Source organism: Grammomys surdaster, unplaced genomic scaffold (assembly GCF_004785775.1).
Source record: "Grammomys surdaster isolate TR1022 unplaced genomic scaffold, NIH_TR_1.0 125896, whole genome shotgun sequence".
Classification (NCBI taxonomy): domain Eukaryota; kingdom Metazoa; phylum Chordata; class Mammalia; order Rodentia; family Muridae; genus Grammomys; species Grammomys surdaster.
The window spans coordinates 2,967,943-2,991,498 of NW_021620720.1; the positions used below are offsets into that span (position 1 = coordinate 2,967,943).

The 23,556-nt window shown below is 41.8% G+C and overlaps 1 protein-coding gene and 2 pseudogenes across 3 annotated transcripts in view; 2 read left to right on the forward strand and 1 right to left on the reverse strand.

The window, feature by feature from the left end:
* Window positions 1-23,556, reverse strand: part of Trip4 (thyroid hormone receptor interactor 4) — a 78,523-nt gene that overhangs the window by 15,105 nt on the left and 39,862 nt on the right. For all 3 annotated transcript variants that reach the window (XM_028752366.1, XM_028752364.1, XM_028752365.1), the window contains 4 exons: window positions 14,629-14,755; window positions 13,942-14,129; window positions 10,226-10,350; window positions 8,814-8,905 (listed from right to left, as the gene is read on the reverse strand). In XM_028752366.1, coding sequence (XP_028608199.1) covers window positions 8,814-8,905; window positions 10,226-10,350; window positions 13,942-14,129; window positions 14,629-14,755 — 532 coding nt within the window. The remainder of the gene's footprint in view (window positions 1-8,813; window positions 8,906-10,225; window positions 10,351-13,941; window positions 14,130-14,628; window positions 14,756-23,556) is intronic.
* On the forward strand, window positions 20,376-21,208 carry LOC114608388 (annotated as a pseudogene).
* Window positions 22,015-22,817, forward strand: LOC114608389 (annotated as a pseudogene).

Here is a 23,556-nt window from a genome sequence, read left to right on the forward strand (position 1 = left end):
TTTATCATCTTTTTTGCTAACATTATATAAGTTACTTTTTGGCACTATTATTTTAAGTTTTATATTCCCTCATCATTGAAAGTAGGTTAATGATACTTAGTTTAGAAGTTTTATTTTTGTTGATTTTGTTTTACTTTATGTGTATGCCTGGTTTGTCTGCAAGTATGTCAGAGCACCACTGCATGCAGTGCCCACTGAGGCCAGATGTTAGAGACCCTGCAACAGGAGCTACAGACATTGTGTACTAACATGTGGGTGCTGGGAACTAAACTTAAGTCTTATGGAAGAGCAACCAGTGCTCTTAACCACAGAGCCAATTCTCCAATATCTTCTTTTGTTTTTGACACAGGATCGTACTGGGTGGCATAGAACTTGCTTTATGGACCTGTATGGCCCTGAACTTACTGAGACTCACCTATTTTTGACTCTCAACTGCTGGGATTAAAAAGTGTGTGCTACTGAGCTGGGTGGTGGTGGCGCACACCTTTAATCCCAGCACTCAAGAGGCAGAGGCAGGCAGATCTCTGTGAGTTTGAGGCCAGCTTGGTCTACAAAGTGAGTTCCATGACAGCCAGGGCTACGAAACCCTGTCTCACAAGTGTTACCATGCCTGTCCCAAATCATCGAGAGCCTGTCCCAAATCATCGAGAAGTTTAGAAAACAACAAACATATACATGAGTGTAGCATATATTTAGTGGTTGAGTGTAATAGTGTTTATTATTATTCTTCAAAGTGAATACAAAGATATAAAATCCCTTCTGACTAGAAATTATCTTCTTCAAGTCCTGAAAGGTAGCCTCTCCTCCCCTTACCCCTCATATACTCTCAGGTCTCACAATGCTACCCAGGCTGGAACTTTGTAATCCTGCAATCCTCTTGCCTCAGCCTGAAGAATGCTGGCATTATAGGCATGTACCACCATGCCCAGCAACTTTGGCTTCTTTAACGTTATCTTGGGCAGAGCCTATTCAGTGGTACAGTGCTCATTCAGCATGCTTACTGGGTTTAAGCCAACAACCACAGAAAACACAAAACACACCTATCTTCACTCCTGATCCTTAACACACCTATATAGTGGACTCTCAAATATCCAAGGGTGGAACCTATGGCTGATTTTATCATTTCCTTTATTATCTACAATGGTGTCTGACTTATACTAGGCACCCAAATATTTATTGATGGGTGGATAGTTACATAAGTATTTTTCCTTCCTTCCTTCCTTCCTTCCTTCCTTCCTTCCTTCCTTCCTTTCTTTCTTTCTTTCTTTCTTTCTTTCTTTCTTTCTTTCTTTCTTTGTTGAGTCTTAGATAACAACCCTCAAGGACTCTTAAAAATATTCTGAGGTATATGTACAGGTGAATTTTGCATTAGAATTAACAGACTGATAGGGACACTTTGACTTGTTTTCAAGGCTAGAAGTCGAATCATATATACTAAATGAGTGCTCTGCCACTGGCTCATACCCCTACTCCCTCACAGATTTTAGTTTATTCATATATATTTATTCATATATTATATATATGAATTTATATACATATACACACATACATAGATACACATGCATTATATATGTGCACCAGGCTGGTCTCCAACTTGTTGACTGCTGGGATTAAAAGCATGCCAACCTGGTGCTTTGATGCTCTTAAAGAAGATGGAAGAAGTCATATTCTTCTAAGAGGACTGCAATTCTACTCTTGGTGTCAATTACTAGATAGGGGGACCTGGCAGAATCTTTCTCAGCATAATTCCTTGAAGATAGGATCCAGTCTGTTACAAAAGCCTTAGCATCAAATAGACTAATGGTCAGAAAGCTGTCACAAGAGAAATGGATTCTGTTGGGAAGAAATAGAATAATCAATGACCTTGGAGATTTCAGGCAAATCTGAATTTCTTTTGAAGGCAGGGATATAAATAGCAAAAACAATACAGACCTGTAAAAACAAAGGCTACCAACTCAACTCCAGGGCTGCAAACTTGTTAGGTCTGGAGAACTGCTCACAACCACAGCTGCTAATGGTTATGGATTTGGCAATCAAAATGTCTTTGTTAAAAGAAAAAAGTTTTAACTGTCTCACTATTGAGGTTACAAACCACAGTCTTGATGCATTGTTGCAGTCAACATCCTCCCTGCTGCTCTTGAGAGCTTACATCTGCTGCTGGCAAACAGCAGGGGTTCCTATCAGGGGAATACAGGAGAAGCTCAGAAAAGATGGCTCTCATCTACCTATCTCCTGTCAGCAAGCAGCCCTTCCTCTACATTTCCCTGTCTAGGTTCATCCCCTGACATTAGTCAGACGAGGGTTGAGGGTCTAGTGGAGTTTTGTTTGTTTGTTTGTTTGTTTGTTTTTCTGGCACAAATTAGACATGCTGGCTAAACTGGCTTTAAAAGATAAAAGGAAGACAAATTCTTATGCCTGTTTAGCACATACCTTTTTAGAGGACACTTACGATGTAATGCACTTGATTTTACTTTTTTTTTTTGGTTGGAGGGGGGGTGGTTACAAGACAGGGTTTCTCTGTGTACCCCTAGCTGTCCTGGAACTCTATCTGTAGAAGAGGGTGGCCTCAAACTCAGAGATCCACCTGCCTCGGCTTCCCAAGTGCTGGGATTAAAAGTGTGTACCACCACTGCATGGTGATTATGTCTATAGAATAAACCTTTCTATTCTTATTCTTTTAAATATTTATTTTATTTAGGTATTTTATGTGTTGTGAGTGCTCTGCATTGTATGCCTGCATGCCAGAAGACGGCATCAGAGCCCATTACAGATGGTTGTGAGCCACCATGTGGTTGCTGGAATTAAACTCAGGACCTCTGGAAGAGCAGTCAGTGCTCTTAACTGCTGAGCCATCTCTCCAGCTCTCTGTTCTTATTCTTTTAAGAGAACTAAATGGTCAATCTAGTATATTTTAATTTATTAAAGACAGTGCAAGAATGTGAGGTCAGAAATAAATTACCCAGCTTCTTTAGAGAAGGAAAATGTTAGCAACAGCATGCTGAAGAATGTGGCCTGAATCCCGTAGGAAGTCAGTGTCAGCTGAAAAAGAAGGTTGGTAGCTCCACAGTTTTTCAAGGAAAATGGACTTCAGCTGGTTGATGAGAATAGACATTGAGATGCTGAAGACACAGGGCAGAAACTGTTTTCTGGATGGTTCTTTCTCAATAAACTGAACGTACAGAGGATAAAGGAAAGGCTGGCATGTGTGTTCTATTGTGCAGTATGTAAACATGCATTGTAAATGACAATGTGTAGGAGGGGAGCAGGGGAGTAACTCAGTGTGGAGCATTTGCCTAGTATGCCCAAGGTCCTGGGTTTGATTGCAAATACGACTTCAGGGAGAAAAATGTTTAGGAACACTGTACCCCACTCTCTATTTCTCAGAGAGCCGTAATTTTTACTTGCATATTAAAGGCTCTGAGAAACTCTATGGTAAACAAATCTGTTTAATCCAAAGATGTTTCACAGATGTGCACTAATTTTAGGGAACATCTACATGAAATACTTTGTGAACTCCTAGGATAGGAAGATTTCCCAAAACACCAAGAATCAGGCTAAGAGTGGTAGAGCACTTACCTAGAATGAGCAAAGACCTGGGTTCAATCCACAGTACCATGTAGTGAGGATTTTGATTTCTTTAAAAAAAGAGTATGTCTTCATTTTAATCCGAGGTGTGGGATTTGCAGCTGCTTCAGTCTGTCCACACTAGCTGACTATGTTTTGTCTCATGCTCTAGCAGGGGTGTGATTTCACCAGCTGCAGACAGACACAATTTCTGCAATTGTGTGATAATTGTGGAGACTTTTCAGAGGGTATATAACTGCTAGGGCCCCAAAAGGTGTGGTGGGTTGTTGGTTGGTCATTGTTAAATACTCATGTGGAAAGAAGAAACAACAAGAAGAAATTAAGATATCCTGACAAGTAAAGATCAAAGTTGCCCCTAGGAACTAAATCTGATCAGCAGGAAGTTGTCAACCTTTGATTGTACTCAAGAGTCTCTTTCCTTTCCTCTCTATTCCTTTTTTTCTCTTATCTAGTGTTAGGTAGAAGAAAAGGGGTGGAGAAGAGGAGGAGAAAAAAAAAGAACCCACAAAGTAGCTGGCTACAGTGCCATAAATCAAACACTGAGATGTCTCAATAGTACAGTGATTGTTGCTAAAGGACGAGGGCCTGAGTGTGAAGCCCTAAAATTCATGTAAAGCCAAACACAGAAGCACCTGTAATCCCAGATCTTCTATGGAGGGTTGCAGTGAGAGGAACAAAAGACAGGTACCATTTTTAAAAAGTGACAAGATATGAGCTGGTAAGATGGCTTCAAGGTTGAAAGAACTCTTCCAGAGGTCCTGAGTTTAATTTCTAGCAACTGCATGGTGGCTCACCAACACGTATAGTGAGATCTGGTGCCCTCTATTGATATGCAGGCAGATGTGCAGGCAGATGTGCAGACAGAACACTGTACATAATAAATGAATAAATAAATAAATCTTTAAAAAAAAGAAAAGTAACAAGATCCACTGGAATGGAGAGATGGCTCAGTGGTTAAAAGAGCTTCCTGCTCTTCCAGTGGATCAAAGTTTGTCTCCTACTACTCAATTAGGTGGCTCACAACTGCCTATAACTTCAACTCCTAGAAACTCTGGCACCTCTGGCTTCATAACTCATGGGTACACACTGCTATGTACACACTTACATATACATGATTTAAAAAAAATTATGCCAGGGATTGGTGGTGCATGCTTTTAATCCAAGCCCTGAGGAACAGGCAGAGAGACACAAGTAGATACTTGTCAGTTCAAAGCTACAGAGTTACAGAGCAGCCAGAGATACACAGTGAAGCCCCGTCTCAAATGAAAACAAGTGAGATTAGTCTAATATCTACTCTGAACATGTTCATGTGATACTCTCAAACACAAATAACAATAAAGTCACAGAAAAGCTGATGACCACGAGAAAAGGGTATGAGATTTCAATGTTCTATGGTCTAAGTTCATGGCATACTTAAGCACAATCCATAAGGAGAGTTGCCAAGACCTCCATAATAGAACATGTGGGAGGATTCTGGCATTTCTACACACTGTCCTCAGAAACCTCAACAGAGTAAAGCTCAAGGAAAGGCATCATGCTGACCTGAAGGAAGAGTATCCTTGAAAAAATAAGAGTTGTTAATTAGATTTCTAATGAGAGCAACTCTCCTCATACTCCTTAATACTATATTAAGAATATAGTTTTCAGGCCAGGCAGTGGTGGCGCACGCCTTTAGTCCCAGCACTTGGGAGGCAGGAAGGTGGATTTCTGAGTTCGAGGCCAGCCTGATCTACAGAGTGAGTTCTAGGACAGCCAGGGCTACACAGAGAAACCCTGTCTCAAAACAACAACAAAATAATCGAAAAAAATTTTATATATATATATATATATATATGGGGAGCTAAGGTGGGAGGAGTTAGGAGAGGAAGAGGAGGAGTAAGGAGGAGAGGAGGAAAAGGAAGAGGAGGAGCTAGGAGAGGGAGGAGGGAGAGAGGAGATAGAGGCGGATGTTCACGTGTCTGCAGCAGTCAAAGGTAGTTGGTATATCTAGGTTGGGTATTGGGTTATACTCTGATTGTATGGGTATCTTGTTACTGATCATTACCAAATATATAAGCTTTTGATTAATCTTTAAGCATTAGAGTCTCATCTTTCTACTGGGTCTGTGTGGATGGCGGGATGGTCTGGGCAATGCCCAGCCTTGTGGAGACAGCATGGAAGATTGGTAGAACCATCTCCCACGCTGGCGTCTCGTGGGTGTCAGGGCTGGTGTTTCTGGCTGGCCGGTTCTACCTGTTGCACACACGTGGCCTCTGGCCATGGAACATGGGGATTGAGTTAGACAGAGCTGCTGCAGCTTAGATAGTCAGCTTGACCAGAGGCCGATTTTAAATAATTAATACAACATTTTATACATATATAAATTTTCAATGTTGTGTGAATTTTAAAAAGTCCCTTATAGGTTCATGTGCTTGGCCATGGTCCCCAGCTACTGCTGGGAGGTTTTGGGGGGAGGGGATGGATGGTGAATAGGGATCACTGAAGGTAGGCCTCTGAAGATCATGGTTCTAACTGTGGTTCTTCTTTCTCTGCCTCATGATCTGCTGTGGGAAGCAACAGGTTCAAGTTCCCATCACCAAGAACTGGACATTACCTGCCATGCCTTTCCCACAGTGTCGTCTGAAACCATGATCCCAAATTAATCATCTATCCCTTAAGGTAGCTTCTGTCAGGTATTGTATCATAGCAAAGAGAAAAGGAACTAATGTATTTATTTTCATGGCAGAAAGGAGGAGCATGACAGTTAAACAAACTGAGGGCAGAAAGGAAGCAGAATAGGCCCAGCGCATGGAGACAAAAGCCTCCATGTTCCCAGGGCTTTGTCTAGGAATAGATTATAGAGTAAGCACAGAACAGAAGAGTGGGAGCCGACTGGCCCACTGGAATGCATGCACCAGACAGAGAAGGAACCAGAAGAGACTGAGAAGGCAACACTGAGAAAACCACTGACAGTGCTGGATGTTGGTGGCATGGCCATATCACTGCACCTGGGAGGCTGAGGCAGGAGGAGGATCAGATCATCTACAGCTAGGGATAGAGTCTTAGGCCAGCCTATGCTATGAGATACCCAGTTTAAAAAAAAAAAAAAATGCCGGGTGGTGGTGGTGCACACCTTTAATCCCAGCACTTGGGAGGCAGAGGCAGGCGGATCTCTGAGTTCGAGGCTAGCCTGGTCTACAGAGTGAGTTCCAGGACACCCAGGGCTATACAGAGAAACCCTATCTCAAAAAACCAAAAATAAATAAATAAATAAATAAAATAAACAACGTAACAGCATTTGATAGCACATACTTGGTACTACCAGCATATGTGACCCTGTCTTGAGAAGAGGAAGAAAAGAAGAAAAACTAAGCAAAATGACAAATAGGCCAAGTATGGTGGTGGCCATTTATCCCAGCACTTGGGATTTGGATTCCTGGATCCAACACTCTCTTCTGCCTTCTGTGGTTACTTCCTGTATGTGATGCACACAGGCAAGAAACACTCATATACATAAAATAAAAATAAATAAAATACTCACCGCTAAAAAAATAATTCTAGGCTTGTAAGGTTAAAACAGGAAGACTCCCAAGTTCAAGACCACCCTGAGCTATACAGAAACACCTGTCTGAAAAATCAAACCCAAATGCAAAACCAAATGAAACCAAAAACAAACTGATAAAAATATAAAGAAATCTAGGAAGATAAGAACTGTTGGCTAAAATCTGTAAGGGAACCATTGAGGGGGGTTGGGAAGCTGAAAACAGTAAATTAAACCATTCAGGATCTGGGGATAATGGCACATGACTTTAATCTCAGCACTAGGGAGGCAGAACCAGGAAGATCTCTATAAGTTCAAGGCTAGCTGGGTCTACATAGTGAGTTTCAGGATAGCCAGAGCTACATAGTAAGATCTTATCTTGAAAAAAAAAATTAAGAAATAAGAGAAAAAGAAAGAAAAAATGAAGTATTTAGGAGGCTGGGATAGCTCAGAGTTGGAGTATTTGACTAGATTGCGTGAACCCCTGGGTTTATCCAGCACAGCAAGAAAAAAAATGTCTGGGAAAATGAATTTACTGAGCAAAATTAAATTGAAGTACATTTTTATGGACAGTAGTAGAAGCCCTAATGCTTAAATTAACTGCTCAAAGAAAAGAAGAACAATACTGTCTGTAAGACTTTTTCTGCTTCAAGGATGGATTTGGCTGTTATGAAGTCCTGCCAGTCTGAACCCAAATATACTCTACATTTGAGGCATTTTTAATGAAATTAAAGTTCTTTGGTGCCCTCTACTATTCAAAAGTATGTTTTGAGTCATGTCGATTTAATGTTTAGAGATTTTTAAAAATGTTTAATACATATATATGTTCATTTATACACATATACCTCTCAACATGGGACAGATCAAACTAAGTTTAAACACATGGTCTATCAAGTTCAATGGTCTGGAAGAAATGCTTCAGAATAAGCCAAAACAGAGTATCCATGCCCACTATCCAATAAAAGTAGTATTTTAGGGTTTCTTCTTCTTCTTTTTTTTTTTGTTTTGTTTTTCAAGGGTTTCTTCATTTTAAAAAAGCAAACATATTTGTTTTGCTTGGTTTTGTTTTTTTGAAAAAGAGCCTCACTATGTAGCCCTGGCTGGTCTGGAGCTTACTATGTAGATAGAACAGGCTGGCCTCTAACTGACAGAGACCTACCTACCTGCCTGCCTCTGCCTCCAGGTATGTACCATCAGGCCCAATCTAAAAGCAAGTTGATGAAGACCTTACACTTCTTTCCTGGACTTTGATAGCAGCTTTTCCCCCAGAAATGGATGTGTGTTGCTTCTCTATACACCGGAAGCAAAGCTATCTCGAAGTACTTCTGTTTGAACCTAATCCTCCACTGTACATTTGTTAAAATATTCCCCTGGAGCAGGAGCAGTGGTTACATGCCTGAAATCTCAGCACTCAAGAGGCAGAGGCAGGAGGATAGTCAAGAATTCAAGGGCTATACCTAAGTTCTAGTTCAGCCTGGAACACTGATGAAATCCAAACACTGCAGGGTTCAACTCTCCCATTGAAGGCAGAGGAGGTGGGACTGTGAATTTGAAGCCAGACTGAGTTACGCTGGGAGCAGATGTGTGTCAGTCCTTTCTTCTCATGTTTAAATTACTAGCACCTTACTGTCATCAGTCTGTTATGAGGATCTAGAGCCTGTTAACACAGAAAGCAAGCATCTGCCTATAAGAAGAACTCAATACTCACCTGCTCCTGAAATTGTTTCTGAGACAAGCAGTCAATAAGGTCCACACAGCCCAGAAGACAACCTGATGGATAGTCATTTGGAAATTCCACATCTGAACAGAAAACAACAAAGGACTGGGTAAACTTCTTGATCCTGAAATCTCAGAAATCTGCCTTCAATTCTGAACGTGTAATATTTTCCATCATCTATTTTTAGAAGCAAAGGAAAACAGGGAAGTTTGTATACGGTATAACTGCTTGTATTTTAATGAGAACCTAACAAGTGACTAGCTTAGTTTACTATCCACATGCTAAACTTGGGGTAGTTTTTACTTTAGAAAACCTTCCATTTACCATCAAGGCTCAGCAAATCTACAAGTTAGTTCTAAACAAATTGATTTTAATGTACTCACAACTGGATCAAATTAGAGGTTGGTGGTGTGATGGTTAGCTTTAACTCTCAACTCAACATAACATGCAATCATGGAGGAAGAGTCTCAATGAGCAAAAGATCATCAACATTAGGTTGGCCTGTGGGAATGTGTGGTTCATAAATTAATTGATGTAGGAAGCCCCAGCCCACTACAAGCAGCTCTGTTCTAAAGAGTCCTGAGGTGTGTGAGAGCGGAGAGATGAACTAAGGGAAAGGCATCGGAGCACTTGGTTAGATGCTCCTGACTGGATGTGGCTGACAGGAGCCCTTGCTTCAAGCTCCTGCCGCTGTGACTTCCCTGAAATGATGGACTGAAACCTGGAATTGTGAGCTAAAGCAAACTCTCTCTCCTCTAAGCTGAGTTAGGTTAGAAAATTTTATCACAGCCAAAGAAATAAAACTAGAACAAGAGATACAGTGTTTTAGGGAAAATAATTAAAATTTACAAAATTCAAAGATTAATTGGTTGATTTTTGGTTTGAGAAATACTTCATTTTCTAATTTCTAATTTAATTATTTCTTAACACAGGGTCTCACTATGTAGTAAATGCTAGCCTGGAGCTCATGAGGATCTGGTGGGCCTCAAACTTAGAGAAATCTACCTGCTTTAATCTCCCAAGTGCTGGGATTAAAGGTATGTCCCACCACACTCGACACTACATTTTTAGTGAAACTAATGCTTTTGAATAGCTGTCTATGATTGGTTACAAAGCTGAGTGTGGAGGCGCATACCTTTTGCCCTATCATCTGAGAGGCTGAAGTGGAAAAACACTTACCTTGAGTTTGAGGTTAATCTCAACTACACAGTGAGTTCCAGGGCAGCTGGGCTATACTGAGAGACCCTGTCTCAAACTGAAACTAATAAACAAATGTGAGGTTTAAAAGTCTACTTAACACAAGAAAAATAAAAATCAAAGGAAGAAAGAAATAGAAGAAGTGAGCATTAAGGACTTCTTGTCACAAATCGAGACTGAAAATCAAGTATATACGTGGCTGTTACCTTTCCCGCGAAGAAGACGATAGGTAGCCTGGAGTTCTGAGACTTCTTGAGGGGAAGGTTTTTTGCCTGTGGCTGCTATCCAAAGTCTTCCTCTGTGAGGAGTATACCAGGATCTGCCCTCCACCCTTAAACAAATACAAATTCAAAGGGAAAAATCAAATCCTAGTTTCCTTAAAGATCTCATATAGCAAATCCTACAGCAAATTATCCAACTAGATCAAGAGACCCAAAGACCCCTCAGCGATACTCTTCCCTTAGTTGATATGAACCCTGTTGCTACCTTTCCTGTCATCACCATCACCAGTCATTTTTCTCAACTCCTACTGGCCACCTGATCTCTGTAACTCAGGTGGGGAACTGTCTGTCACTTGTCTTGGGATTTCTATAACTTACATTTATAATTAAGTTGTTACATTTATTTGTAGGAAGGGCACATATGAGACACGGCATTTCTATGGAGGCTAGAAGATAATTGGCAGGAGGTGGTTATGTTGTCAGGGGCCAGGTGTGGTGGCACACTCCATTAACCCCAGCACTTGACAGAAGCAGGTGATTACCTATGAGTTTGAGGCCAGCCTAGTCTACATAGTGAGTTCCAAGCCAGGCAGGGATATCTAATGAAACCCTAGATCCTACATTTATGTCTGTATGTATATGTGTGTACATGCTACATATGTTCTCAGAGCCCAAAAGAAGGTCAAGAGTCAACCGAGGGTTCTGAGTCATTTGCTCTGAGATCCTATCTTGGGCCGTTGGGAAGTATAGACAGGATCTTAGCCACTGGTCTATTTCTACAGCTGCTCCCTTTTTGTACATACATTTATTTACATAAGTGCATGTGTGGATGCATACGTATGGAGGTTAGAGGACAGTTCTGGGCAGTTCTACCGTGTGGGCTCTGGGAATCAAACTCAGTTTGTTAGTCATGGTAACAAGTTCCTTTACCCCCATCACATTCTTATAACAGGAAACAGGACTGTAGATTTTTCAAATTCTTAGTTTCCAATATAGGTGAATTAAAAAAGTGTCAGATACACTGTGAGTAACCAGTATGGGGAATGAACAAATAAAAATGTATGGTCCTCTCTGGACAAATAACTTGAAAGATTTGCGGAAAAAATGGTTCCATAGATGTGAAAGCACTACCCACTGATTCCTGTAGGGTTAATGATCATGTGATAGATGCTTCTCATCCTGTTCTTTTCAGTCAGAGAAGATGAGTAACACAGAACCTAAAGAGGAGGAGAGACAGAAAGCATTCTGACTCCCCAAGTGGAGGAGAGCATGCTGTTTCATCTCCTACTTTGGAAAAAGAAGAAAGCAAATGTGAAGGGAATGAGAGCAGACATGAGGGCTCAGCTGTCATGGAAGAGAAGCAGAGTCTTGTTCCTCTGTACTAACCGCCCTGCACACATAGGCTGTGGAGCCACAGAACCAGAGCATGGAAGCACAGCCTTTGGGGTGGGGGAGGGGATGGGATGGCTGATGTGCCTTAGTAAAAGAAGGAAGAGAATGACAGTTAACAGCAAAACCTGTAGTGCAGACGACTGTTTGTAAATGTCGAGAAAGGGACGAAGCCCAAGCAGTTGGGTGCATGAGCACTTTGAAAACATGATGTCTAGCTTTGTCATTCAGGTCTAACTACCTTTGCCTGTCTCAGTGTCTGCATTTGTCAACTGTAAAGTGCTAGTCTGAGCTACACAGCTGCTCCTTTAGAAACTAAAATCCTATTTTATAGATGTTTTAGGATACACATACACAGCCAGGCATATAAAATTCTAGGAGGTTAACAGGAACGGAAAAAATGAGCATCTGATATAATAATAAGTAAAATGAAAAACCCAAACAAAAATATGACATGATCTCAGTATGTAATTATTCACATAGGAGAACCAACAGAAAGAAACATTCCAGGTCAGGCATGGTGGCACATGCCTTTAATCTCAGCACACAGGAGGCAGAGGCAGGAAGATCTCTGAGAATTCATGTTTGAGCCTAGTCTGGTCTACATAGTAGTGAGTTCCAGACAAACTGTGTGTCGAAAAAGAAGAAGAAGAAGAAGAAGAAGAAGAAGAAGAGGAGGAGGAGGAGGAGGAGGAAGAAGAGGAGGAAGAGGAAGAAGAGGAAGAAGGGGAGGGGGAGGGGGAGGGAGAGGGGGAGGAGGAAGAAGAGGAGAGACAAACAAACATTCCAAAGTACTAACAGCAGCTAATAGCTAATAACTGTTTCTAGGGAGTGAGAGTATATATGATCTTTTTCTAGCTATTGTTTTTCATTTTACAATCTTCTATTTCTATGTATACAAGTGAAGAAAAGGGGAATTTAAAATATAAATTAAGGGGCTGGAGAGATGGCTCAGCAGTTAAAAGCACTGACTGCTCTTCCAGAGGTCCTGAGTTCAGTTCCCAGCAACCACATGGTGGCTCACAACCATCTGTAATGGGATCCAATGACCTCTTCTGGTATGTCTGAAGACAGCTACAGTGTACTCACTTAAACAAAATAATTAAATCTTTAAAAAGTAAAAATAAAATATGAATTAAGAAGAAACACAATAAATCTTAGACTGGAGTTTGGTGGTACATGCTTATAATGCCGCTTTCAAGAAGCAAAGAAGGATTTTGGGAAGTGTGAGGTTAGTCTGAGCTACCTCCTCAAAGAGTAGCTAGAATGTACTCAGTGGTGGTGTTTATCTGGCACAGAAAAGCTCTTGAGTTTGATACCTAGCACTGGGAAACAAAACAAATAAAAACCAACATCAACAGATGATCCTGGGGTGCAGGACAATAGTAGAAGACTTCCAGTGTAAGGCTCTGAGTTCACCAAACAAAACTTCACATTACAAATAAGATCCAAGTATGAAGATTGCTGAACAATATATTAAAAATAAACAAAGCCAGGAGTTTTTCCAAATGACTTTCTTCCAAAGATGGAAAACACTCGTACTCTAGCTGTATAAGGTCTTTTTCCACTTTCTCTTCTGCAGTACTAAGGCTCAATTCAGGGCCTTCTTCCAGGACATTGGGCAAGCATCCTACCCCCGAGCTATACCGAAACCCTTGATTTTAGTATTCATTCTGAGAAGGAATCTCACTGAGTTGCCCTCCTCAAATCATCATTCTTTTGACAGACTTCTGAGCAGCAGAGATTAGACACATCTTATTATTAGACACATTAGAGATCCCCTAATAACTGGAATTATGGCTAGTTGTAAGCCATCATGTGGGTGCTGGGAACCAAACCTATGTGCTCTACAAGAGCAAGAACTGTTCTTAACTGCTAAGCCATCTCTCTAGCTCCAAGTGAGTTTTTAAATACATGTGTGTGTTTTAATCATATTTTCTTACTGTGTTCATGTGTGTATGATGTGTGTGATGAGTATGTGAATGTAAGCACAGCCACGGCACAGGTGTGAAGGTACGAGGATAACTTTTCGGAGCTGGTTCTCTCCTTCATGAACTCAGGCCATCCGGCAGCTGAGCTATCTTTATAGCTCTCTTTTCTTTGTTGAGATAAATTTTGCTAATGTATATTAGGCTGGATAACAATTCACAATCTTCCTGCCTCTGCCTGCCAACAGCTTTGATTACAGGTTTGCACCACCATATTTGGCCTTGTTTAAAATTAAATGCACTGAACAATATCACAAGTTACCAGTAGACTGGTATTCAAAATCAAATGTATATCACTCTCAGACTTTGACTTCCAATTCTTACCTTTTAATCCCTCTGACAAGCAGAGAAGCCCAGGGCTGATGCATAGACAGGCACCAGCCACCATCAAAGCCTTCCTGAAATTCCTGGTCCTGGATTCGCAGCTGGTGCTGATGTAAACTGAGCTCTAGTCTTGGTCCTGCTGAGAGTGAAGTCTTCTTCTGTGGTGCTGAGCCAGTGCTGTCGACCCACTACATAGGAAAAAAGCACAACAAAACAGAAACAGAGTTTTACGAACCTAGGCAAAGTAAACCAAAGTGATTAATGACAGTAAAAAGAAATCACAGTTTTTTTGGTTTTGTTTTTGAGAAAAGGTTTCATGTAACCCAGGCTTGCCTTAAACTTGGTATGTAGCAAAGAATGACCTTGAATTCCTGATTCTCTTGCTGCTACCTCCCAAGTGATGGGATTACAGGTTTGTACCAATGCTCAATGAGTTTTGTTTGTTTGTCTATTTGTTTTTTGTTTTTTTTTTTTAGATGATTTCTCTGTATAGCTCTGACAGTCCTGGAAGTCTCTCTGTAGACCATCATAACTTCAAACTCAGAGATCCTCCTCTGCCTCTGTCTCTTAAATGCTTGACTGGCATGTTGAGAGGAAATTGGAATCTAAGGCCTATGAGACAGACACACTTATAAGAACTATTTTGGGGTCAAAAGTGTCTCATCAGTTAGAGAAACATTCACTAACCTGAGGAGGGGTCTGGTACATGTTAGGGTTTACCAGAACTCCCAAAGGCTCTTCAGAAGATCTATCCGACGTCATCAGTGACTGGTTCAAAGTTCCATTGGCAATGGCTTGTATTGTCTCATCTAGTCTGTGGAAACAAGCCAAAACAAGGCAATAATAGGTAATCTTCTACACTCAGAGTATCCAAACTTAGCACACGAAATCTTTTAGTAGTAATAAAAATTGAAATTGAAAGTTTTATTTGTAGACATGGTCAACTTTTTCTGCTCCCAACCCCACCGTCTTTTTCTTTGTACCAAGAACACTAAGGAAAACAGGTAGGACACATTATCCATTCATCTCTTTAACAAGATCAATAACAATGCCAAGATTAGAAAAGACGACTAGCAACAGACTGACCCAGAGAAGAAGATTCACAGGAACTCATCTACTAAAGGAATCACAGTTATTCACCTACTAAAGAGTCCCCTTTCCACTCATGCATGCTAATCTGAAGTCTATCCTTGCTTCAAGGTGCAAAAGGCTCTGTTTCTGGTTTTGTTTTGTTAAATTTATGTATAGCCAGGTGTGGTGGCTTATGCCTTTATTACCAGCCCTTAGACAGAGGTAGCTAGATCTGTTAGTTTGAGACCAGCCAAGCTACATATCGAGTTCCATGTCAGCCAGGACTGTCAGAGAGACAAACAAACAAGTAAACAAATCCCCAAAACAATGCATAATTTTGTGTGCTTGTGTGTGGATATGTGCATGTGAATTCCATGTGAAATCAAAGGCATTGGATTCCTTGGTGTTCCAAGTGGTTGTGAGCTACCCAGAAAGAGTGCTGGGAGCTGAACTTGGGTCTTCTGCAAGAATAGCGCAGGCTCTTACCCACTGAGACATTTCTAATTCCAACACTCACAAGTTTTAAAGAGGCCCTTTTCTTGTCCAACACAAAAGTGCTTACTTCTTTTCTAAAGTTTTATAGTATCAACTGTGTGAATAATCTCTCTCTCTCACACACACACACACACACACAAACACACATGCAAGAACGGCCGAGGGCGGGGACAGAGGGGCAGAAACAGACAGAGACCCTGAAACAGAGACAAAGACAGAGAAACAGTCCTCTGGCTCTTAAGACATCATACCCTTTCCAGGCATAGTGGCTTACTCTTTTAATCCAGGTTCTGTGGAGGTGGAGGCAGGCAGATCTCAGTGAGTTCTGAGCCTGCCTGTTCTACACAGTGAGCTCCAGGTCAGCCAGGGCTACATAGTGAGACCTTGTCTTAAAACAACCCAAAATGACATTATACCTTTGCAGGTCAGTGACTCTGTGAATAATGTGGCTGCCTACAGATCATAAGAGATCACAGCTAGGAAAGAGCAATAACCTGTAGGCTGGCCTCAAACTCAAAAGATCTGCCTGCCTCTGTCTCCTACTGCTGGGATTAAGGGCTTTGACCACCACTGTCTGGCTGAGAAGGGGGTTCTTATTCCATACCACTGTCATCCTCTTGCCTCCTACTGTATTCCACAGGCTTTGTTGAATTCTTTTTGTTTGTTTGTTTGTTTGTTTGTTTGGTTGGTTGGTTGGTTGGTTTTTTGAGATAGGGTTTCTCTGTGTAGTCCTGGCTGTCCTGGAACTCACTCTGTAGACCAGGTTGGTCTCGAACTCAGGAATCCGCCTGCCCCAGCCTCCCAAGTGCTGGGATTAAAGGTGGCGCCACCACTGCCCGGCTGCCTTGTTGAATTCTTAACAAACATTTTTGAGCGATGGTGACAATTCTGAAGCACCACATAATACAAATTGTCAAATAATAGAAAAGACTGAGCTTCATCATGCATTCAAATACAAACATCTCTGTTAGAAAACTGTTATACGAGACTAGAGAGAAGAGTCAGCAGTTAAGGGGACTGACTGCTTTTCCAGAGGACTCAAGCTCCTTTCCTTGGTGTCAGCCACACATGGTGGCTAATAATTGTCTTTTACACCAGTTTTAGGAGATCTGACACTGTCATCTGACCTCCACAGGCACATGGTATCCAGACATTCAAGCTGGCATAAAACCCATACACATAAAAGAAAAATAAATAATTAAGGAAAAAAGGAAGAAAGAAACCTGTTATAAGCACTGCAATTTACAAAGTGAGGAAGTCTGGACTAGAGGGACGGCTCAGCAGTTAAGAGTACTTACCATTCATACAGAGGACCAGAGTTTGGTTCCCAGCATCCACACTGAAGGGCTCACAACAGTCTTTAATTTCTGCTCTAAGGAAAATGACATCCTATTATGGCCTCTGTGAGTACACACACACAAACACACACACACACACACACACACACACACACACACACACACTCTTAAAAAAATTCATTCAATATCCATCTCTATATATTTTTTGTTTTGTTTTTTGAGGCAGGGTCCCTCAGTGTAGTCCTGGCTATTTTGGCACTTGTTAAATAGTACTGTCTGACCTCTAACTCAGAGATAGGCCTGCCTCTGCCTCCACAGTGCAGTGATTAAATGTGTGTGACACCACACCTGGCCCAGACACAGTTTTTTAAGTGGAGAAGACATGGCTTTCTGTTGAGAAGCTCTGAAGTTAGGCACAGTGGCGCATATCTGTAATTCTAGGACTTAGCAGGCTGAGGCAAGATAATTCTGAGTTTAAGGTCAGTTTGAAATACATAGCAAGAACCAGTCTCAAAAAGCAAACTGAACAAAATGACAGTTATGAATCTAACTGGAAGGTTTAACCATTGTACATATGCGGTACCATGCATGATCCAGCAGTTATTATGGGATAGACACAATCCAATGTATGTTATTATTGCATCATCTCATGCATTATGTGGAGTAAGGAAAAAAATAAACACTTCACAGGTAAAGATCTTCCAATGGGAAGGAGAGAAAAATCAAAGGCAGAAACAAACAAACAAAAAAAGAAGTGAAGGTTTGAATGAGAATGTCCTCATGGGCTCCTATGCTTGAATGCTTAGTCACCAGGGAGTAAAACTGACAAAATCAGAAAGATAAAGAGGTGCAGCCTTGCTGGGGGAAGTGTGTCACTGGGTGTGGGCTCTGAGGTTTCAATACCCACGCCAGGCCTAGTCTCTCTTGGTCTGTGGATCAGGATACAGCTCTCAGCTGCTGCTCCGGCTCCATGCCTGTCTGTATGCAGCCATGCTCCCTGCTATGATAATAACAGAGTAAACCTCTGAAACTGTGAGCAAGCCCCAAATCAAATGCTTTCTTTTATAAGAGTTGCTGTGGTCATGGTGTTTCTTCACAGCAATAGAACAGTAACTAAGACAGAAGTGTGTACCAGGGGGCTACAGAGATGGTTCAATGGTTAAGAGCACTGGCTGCTCTTCCAAAGGTCCCAAGTTCAATTCCCAGCAACCACACAGTGGCTCACAACCATCTGTAATGGGATCTGATGCCCTCTTCTGGTGTGTCTGAAGAGAGCAACAGTGTACTCATATAGATAAAATAAATAAAATAATTCTTTTTGCCGGGCAGTGGTGGCACACGCCTTTAATCCCAGCACTTGGGAGGCAGAGACAGGAGGATTTCTGAGTTCGAGAGTTCAAGGCTAGCCTGGTCTACAGAGTGAGTTCCAGGACAGCCAGGGCTACTCAGAGAAACCCTGTCTCGAAAAACAAAAAAACAAACAAAAAAAAAAAACAAAAAACAAAAAAAATAAATAATTCTTTTATAAAAAGAAAAGGAAAATAAGGTAGTCTCAAGAGTTGGGTATTGCTGTGACAGGCCCGATGGTGCTGTTTGTTGAAGGAATATGGAAGACACTGGAACTTTGGATTAGAAAAGTGGTTGAATGTTTTCAGTGGGGCTTTCTGGGTCATCCAGGTAGCAGCATGGAAAACAGTGGTGCTGAGGGTGATGTAGATTATGACAGTCTGCCTCAAGAAGTTTCAAAGGGGAAAGACTATTAGTAAGTGGTCTAGAGATGCAGCCTAGACTGCATGAGGCCCTGTCACAAAACCAAGCAAAGCAAAACAAAACCAAACAAAAAGCCAAGCAAATAAACAAAACAAAAACAAAAAACTAACAAAACTCCCCAACCCCGACAAAACCAAAACTGGGCATGGTCTTACACACCTGTAATCTTGACACTTAGAAAGCCAAGGCAGGAGGATCAATATAAGTTTAAAGCCAGCCAAGGCTACAGAGTGAGGTCCTAGCCAGGCTGGGTTACACTGTGAAATCCGGTCTCAGACAACAGCAGGGACTGACAGATGGCACAAAGGGGAAGAGCACTTTCTGTTCTTACACATGACCTGGTCTAGTTCCCAGCACCTAATGGAGGTGACAAATGTTAACTCCAGCTGTAGGGAAGCAAATGTCCTTCCAGCCTCTACAGACACCAAGCACACATGTGTAGCATGTACATGCATGAAAAATTTTAAAAATAATAAATCTTTTTTAAAAGTACAAAACTTGGGAGGATGAAGAGATCTTTTTATCCTTTTCCTTTTTTTAAATTATTTATTTTATGTACATGAATACACTGTAGCTGTCTCTTCAGAAAATCCCAGAAGAGGGCATCAAATCCTATTTCTGATGGTTGTGAGCCACCAAATGGTTGCTGGGAATTGAACTCAGGACTTCTGGAAGAGCAGTCAGTGCTCTTAACCTCTGAGCCATCATCTCTCCAGCCCTGTTTTTGTGATTTGGTTTGTTTTTTAAAGACAGAGTTTCTCTGTGTAACCCTGGTTATCCTGGAACTTGCTCTGGAGACCAGGCTATCCTGAAACTCACAGGAATCGGGATCTGCATGCTAGGGTTGAAGGCATGTGCCATCACCACTTGACCCTGATTCTTTTCTTTCTTTTCTTTTGTGTGTGTGTGTGTGTGTGTGTGTGTGTGTGTGTGTGTGTGTGACAAGGCTTGGCTATGTAGCCCAAGCTGGTCTGGAGAGATCCTCCTACTAGGCCTTCTGAGTGCTGAGATTACAGGAATGTACTACCATGTCCCACCAAATCCACTGATTTCGTCTAGCCTACTATTAACAGTGTAGTTTGGGAGAGATCTAACCTACAGTTTTTCCAAAGTGGTGTTAATCATCTCAACATAGTATAATAAATCCTTTCCTTACAGCTTAAAAACTTAGCTTCACGTTCATTGTTATCATTACTTCTCTGTGTGTCATAGCTAAGGACTGAGTTACAGAGATGAGGTGAGTGACCACCTCTGAGCCACACTCTTATTCCCAGCCAGTGCTTAGCTTCAGCCATTGTCAACCTCACACACATATCTGCATATACTCAAGCACAACTACAGAAAGTAAATGTATTAGCTTCCTTCTGGATCATACATCTCACTGATACAGTCTGTGTGTATGTGTGTGTATGTGTGTGTATGTGTGCATGTTTTTCTTTTTTTTTCGTTTTTTCGAGACAGGGTTTCTCTGTGTAGTCCTGGCTGTCCTGGAACTCATTCTGTAGACCAGGCTGGCCTCGAACTCAGAAATTCACCTGCCTCAGCCTCCAAGTGCTGGGATTACAGTGTGTATGTGATATATATGTGTATGTATGTGTGTGTGTGTGTGTGTATGTGTGTGTGTATGTGTGTACACACAAATGAGCATGTGCATGGGGGTCAATGTAGAGTCTTGTCCTCAAATCCTTTCCACCTTACTTTTAAGACAGGATCTCGAGAACGGCTGTCCCGCTGCCTCTAATCTGAAGCATTTCACCCAGGATCCTTGGTCTTCGACGGCCTCTCTACACACAAGCAGCCATGTCTTCTGGCAGACCCGTGGCGCTGGTGACCGGTGCTAACAAAGGAATCTGATTCGCGATCACGCGTGACCTGTGTCCCAAATTCTCCAGGGATGTGGTGCTCACCACGTGGGACAAGGGGTGGGGCCGCACCGCGGTGCAGCAGCTGCAGGCAGAGGGCCTAAGCCCACGTTTCCACCAGCTAGGTATTGATGACCCTCAGAGCATCACGCGCTGCGCGACTTTCTGCTCAAGGAGTTTGGAGGACTGGACGTACTGGTCAACAACGGGGGCATCGCCTTCAAGGTTGCTGACCCCACACCCTTCCATACTCAAGCAGAAGTGACAATGAAAACCAACTTCTTTGGTACCCAAGATGTCTGCAAGGAACTACTCCCTCTAATAAAACCCCAAGGTAGAGTGGTGAATGTGTCCAGCATGCTGAGTCTCAGGGCCCTGAAAAACTGCAGCCCAGAGCTGCAGGAGAAATTTCGAAGTGAGACTATGACTGAGGAGGAGCTAGTGGGGCTCATGAAGAAGTTTGTGGAGGACATAAAGAAAGGAGTCCATGCGAAAGAAGGATGGCCTAATAGTGCATACGGGGTAACCGAGATTGGGGTGACAGTCCTGTCCAGAATCCATGCCAGGAAACTCAATGAGGAGAGGAGAGGGGACAAGATCCTCCTGAACGCCTGCTGCCCTGGGTGGGTCAGAACCGACATGGCAAGACTAAAAGCCACTAAAAGCCCAGAAGAAGGAGCAGAGACCCCCGTGTATTTGGCTCTTTTGCCCCCAGATGCAGAGGGGACTCACGGGCAGTTTGTTCAAGATAAGAAAGTTGAAGAATGGTGAACTCAACTCTCACCTCTTACCTCCTTGTATTCTAACTTGGTGAAGGGCAAGGACATTTATAATATAGTAACACTCCTGAAAAATAAACATAACTAATTACACACACACACACACACACACACACACACACACACACACACACAAAGACAGGATCTCACACTGAACTGGAAGCTGCCTTTCTGATTAGGCAGGCTGGGTGCAGACTCGAGGTGTCCCATCTGCCTGCACAGCTCTGATCACAGGAGTGCTGCCATGTCCGGTTCTAAAGAGCAAACTCAGATCTTTTTCTTTCCAGATCAAGCACTACCAATGCAGCATCATTTCCTCATGCCTCGTGGATTTATTTATTTATTTATTTTATTGCCTACGTTGTACCCTTCTGGGGATGTTGTTGTTTTATCAAAGAGAGTAACAAATAGCCCAGGCTAGCCTCAAATTCACTACTTTACCTTGAAGTCTTGATCTTGTCTCATCTTCTCAAAGTTCCAGGATTATGTGTACACCACTGTGCCTGGTCTCATGCTTCATTTTCAAAATCCTCAGTTACTATATTTTATGTTCTAAATTAATAATCATTATTTTATATTTTGCTTCTATTTTTTTGAGGTACTGGGGATCAAACCCTGGGGCTCAAGGATACTAGGCACGTGCTTTACTGCTTTGCTACAATCCCAGCCTTAAACATTTAATTAATCGCCTTTCCCGTTCCGGCTTGACCGAACCAGGCTCGTGGGTCAGTGACACCCAGAAATTAAGAAGTTTTTAAACCCTGGGAGCTCGCAGACAGCTGCTCCGCGGCTGTCAACATGCCACAAAATGAATATATTGAATTGCACCGCAAACAATATGACTATCGTTTGGACTACCATGGAGAAAAAGAGAAAGAAAGAAGGTCGGGAGGCCCATGAACGTTCAAAGAAGGCAAAAAAAAAAAAAAAAAAAAAAAAAAAAAGATTGGCCTGAAGGCTAAGCTCTACCATAAACAGTGCCATGCCGAAAAAATACAAATGAAAAAGACTATTAAGATACATGAAAAGAGAAACACCAAGCAGAAGGACGATGAGAAGTCTCCACAAGAAGCAGTGCCTGCCTATCTGCTGGACAGAGAGGGACAGTCCAGAGCAAAAGTACTTTCCAACATGATTAAGCAGAAACGAAAAGAAAAGGCGGGAAAATGGGAGGTTCCTCTACCCAAAGTTCATGCCCAAGGAGAAACAGAAGTATTGAAAGTTATTCGAACAGGAAAAAGAAAAAAGAAGGCATGGAAGAGAATGGTTACTAAAGTCTGCTTTGTTGGTGATGGTTTTACAAGAAAACCACCTAAATATGAAAGGTTCATTAGGCCAATGTGTCTACGTTTCAAAAAAGCCCATGTCACACACCCTGAGCTGAAGGCTACTTTTTGCCTGCCTGTACTCGGTGTGAAAAAGAATCCATCATCCCCATTACATACAACCCTGGGTGTGATCACCAAAGGTGCAGTTATTGAAGTGAATGTGAGCGAGCTGGGCCTTGTGACACAGGAGGCAAGGTTATTTGGGGAAAGTATGCCCAAGTTACCAACAATCCTGAAAACGATGGGTGCATAAATGCAGTCTTGCTGGTTTGACAGTGACGTCATACAAGTCATTCTACTCACTAGGAAGACTACAAGCTGTCAGGAAAACACCATCACTGTGACCTTTCTGAACTACCATGCAGCCTTACCCCGTGTGCAGTTATCAAGAAGTATTCATTAAGGTGTAAAGGAAAATAAAACACTGCCCTATTTTAAGAAAAAAAGAAAAAAAGAAAAAAAATTTAATTAATCTACTTTTGGGGTGCTAGGAATTATTATTTCTGTTTTTACTGTTTTTTGTGGAGCAGGGTCTTGCTATAAAGTCCAGATTGACCTGAAACTCATTATGTGGTCCAAGCTACCCTCATACTGTGTATCATGTGCCATGATTACAAGCATATGCCACCATAAAGAACTTCATTACTATACAATTACTATATATATATATGTGGTACCTGGTTTGAGCCTATGGCCTTATGCATGCTAGACAAATGTTCTACCACTGAGATATATTTTTAGCCCTTAATCACTATTAACATTATTTTTTTTTAGTTTTGTGTGTGAGAATATGTGTACATACATGTGACACAACATGTATGTGGAGGTCAGAGGACAACTTGTGTAGCTGGTTCCCACCCTCTACCATATAGATCCTAGGGATAAACCTCGGGTTGTCAAGCTTAGTAAGCAGACATCTTTACCTGCTGAGCTAATTTACTGGTCCTCCACCACCATCTTCCTTCCTTCCTTCCTTCCTTCCTTCCTTCCTTCCTTCCTTCCTTCCTTCCTT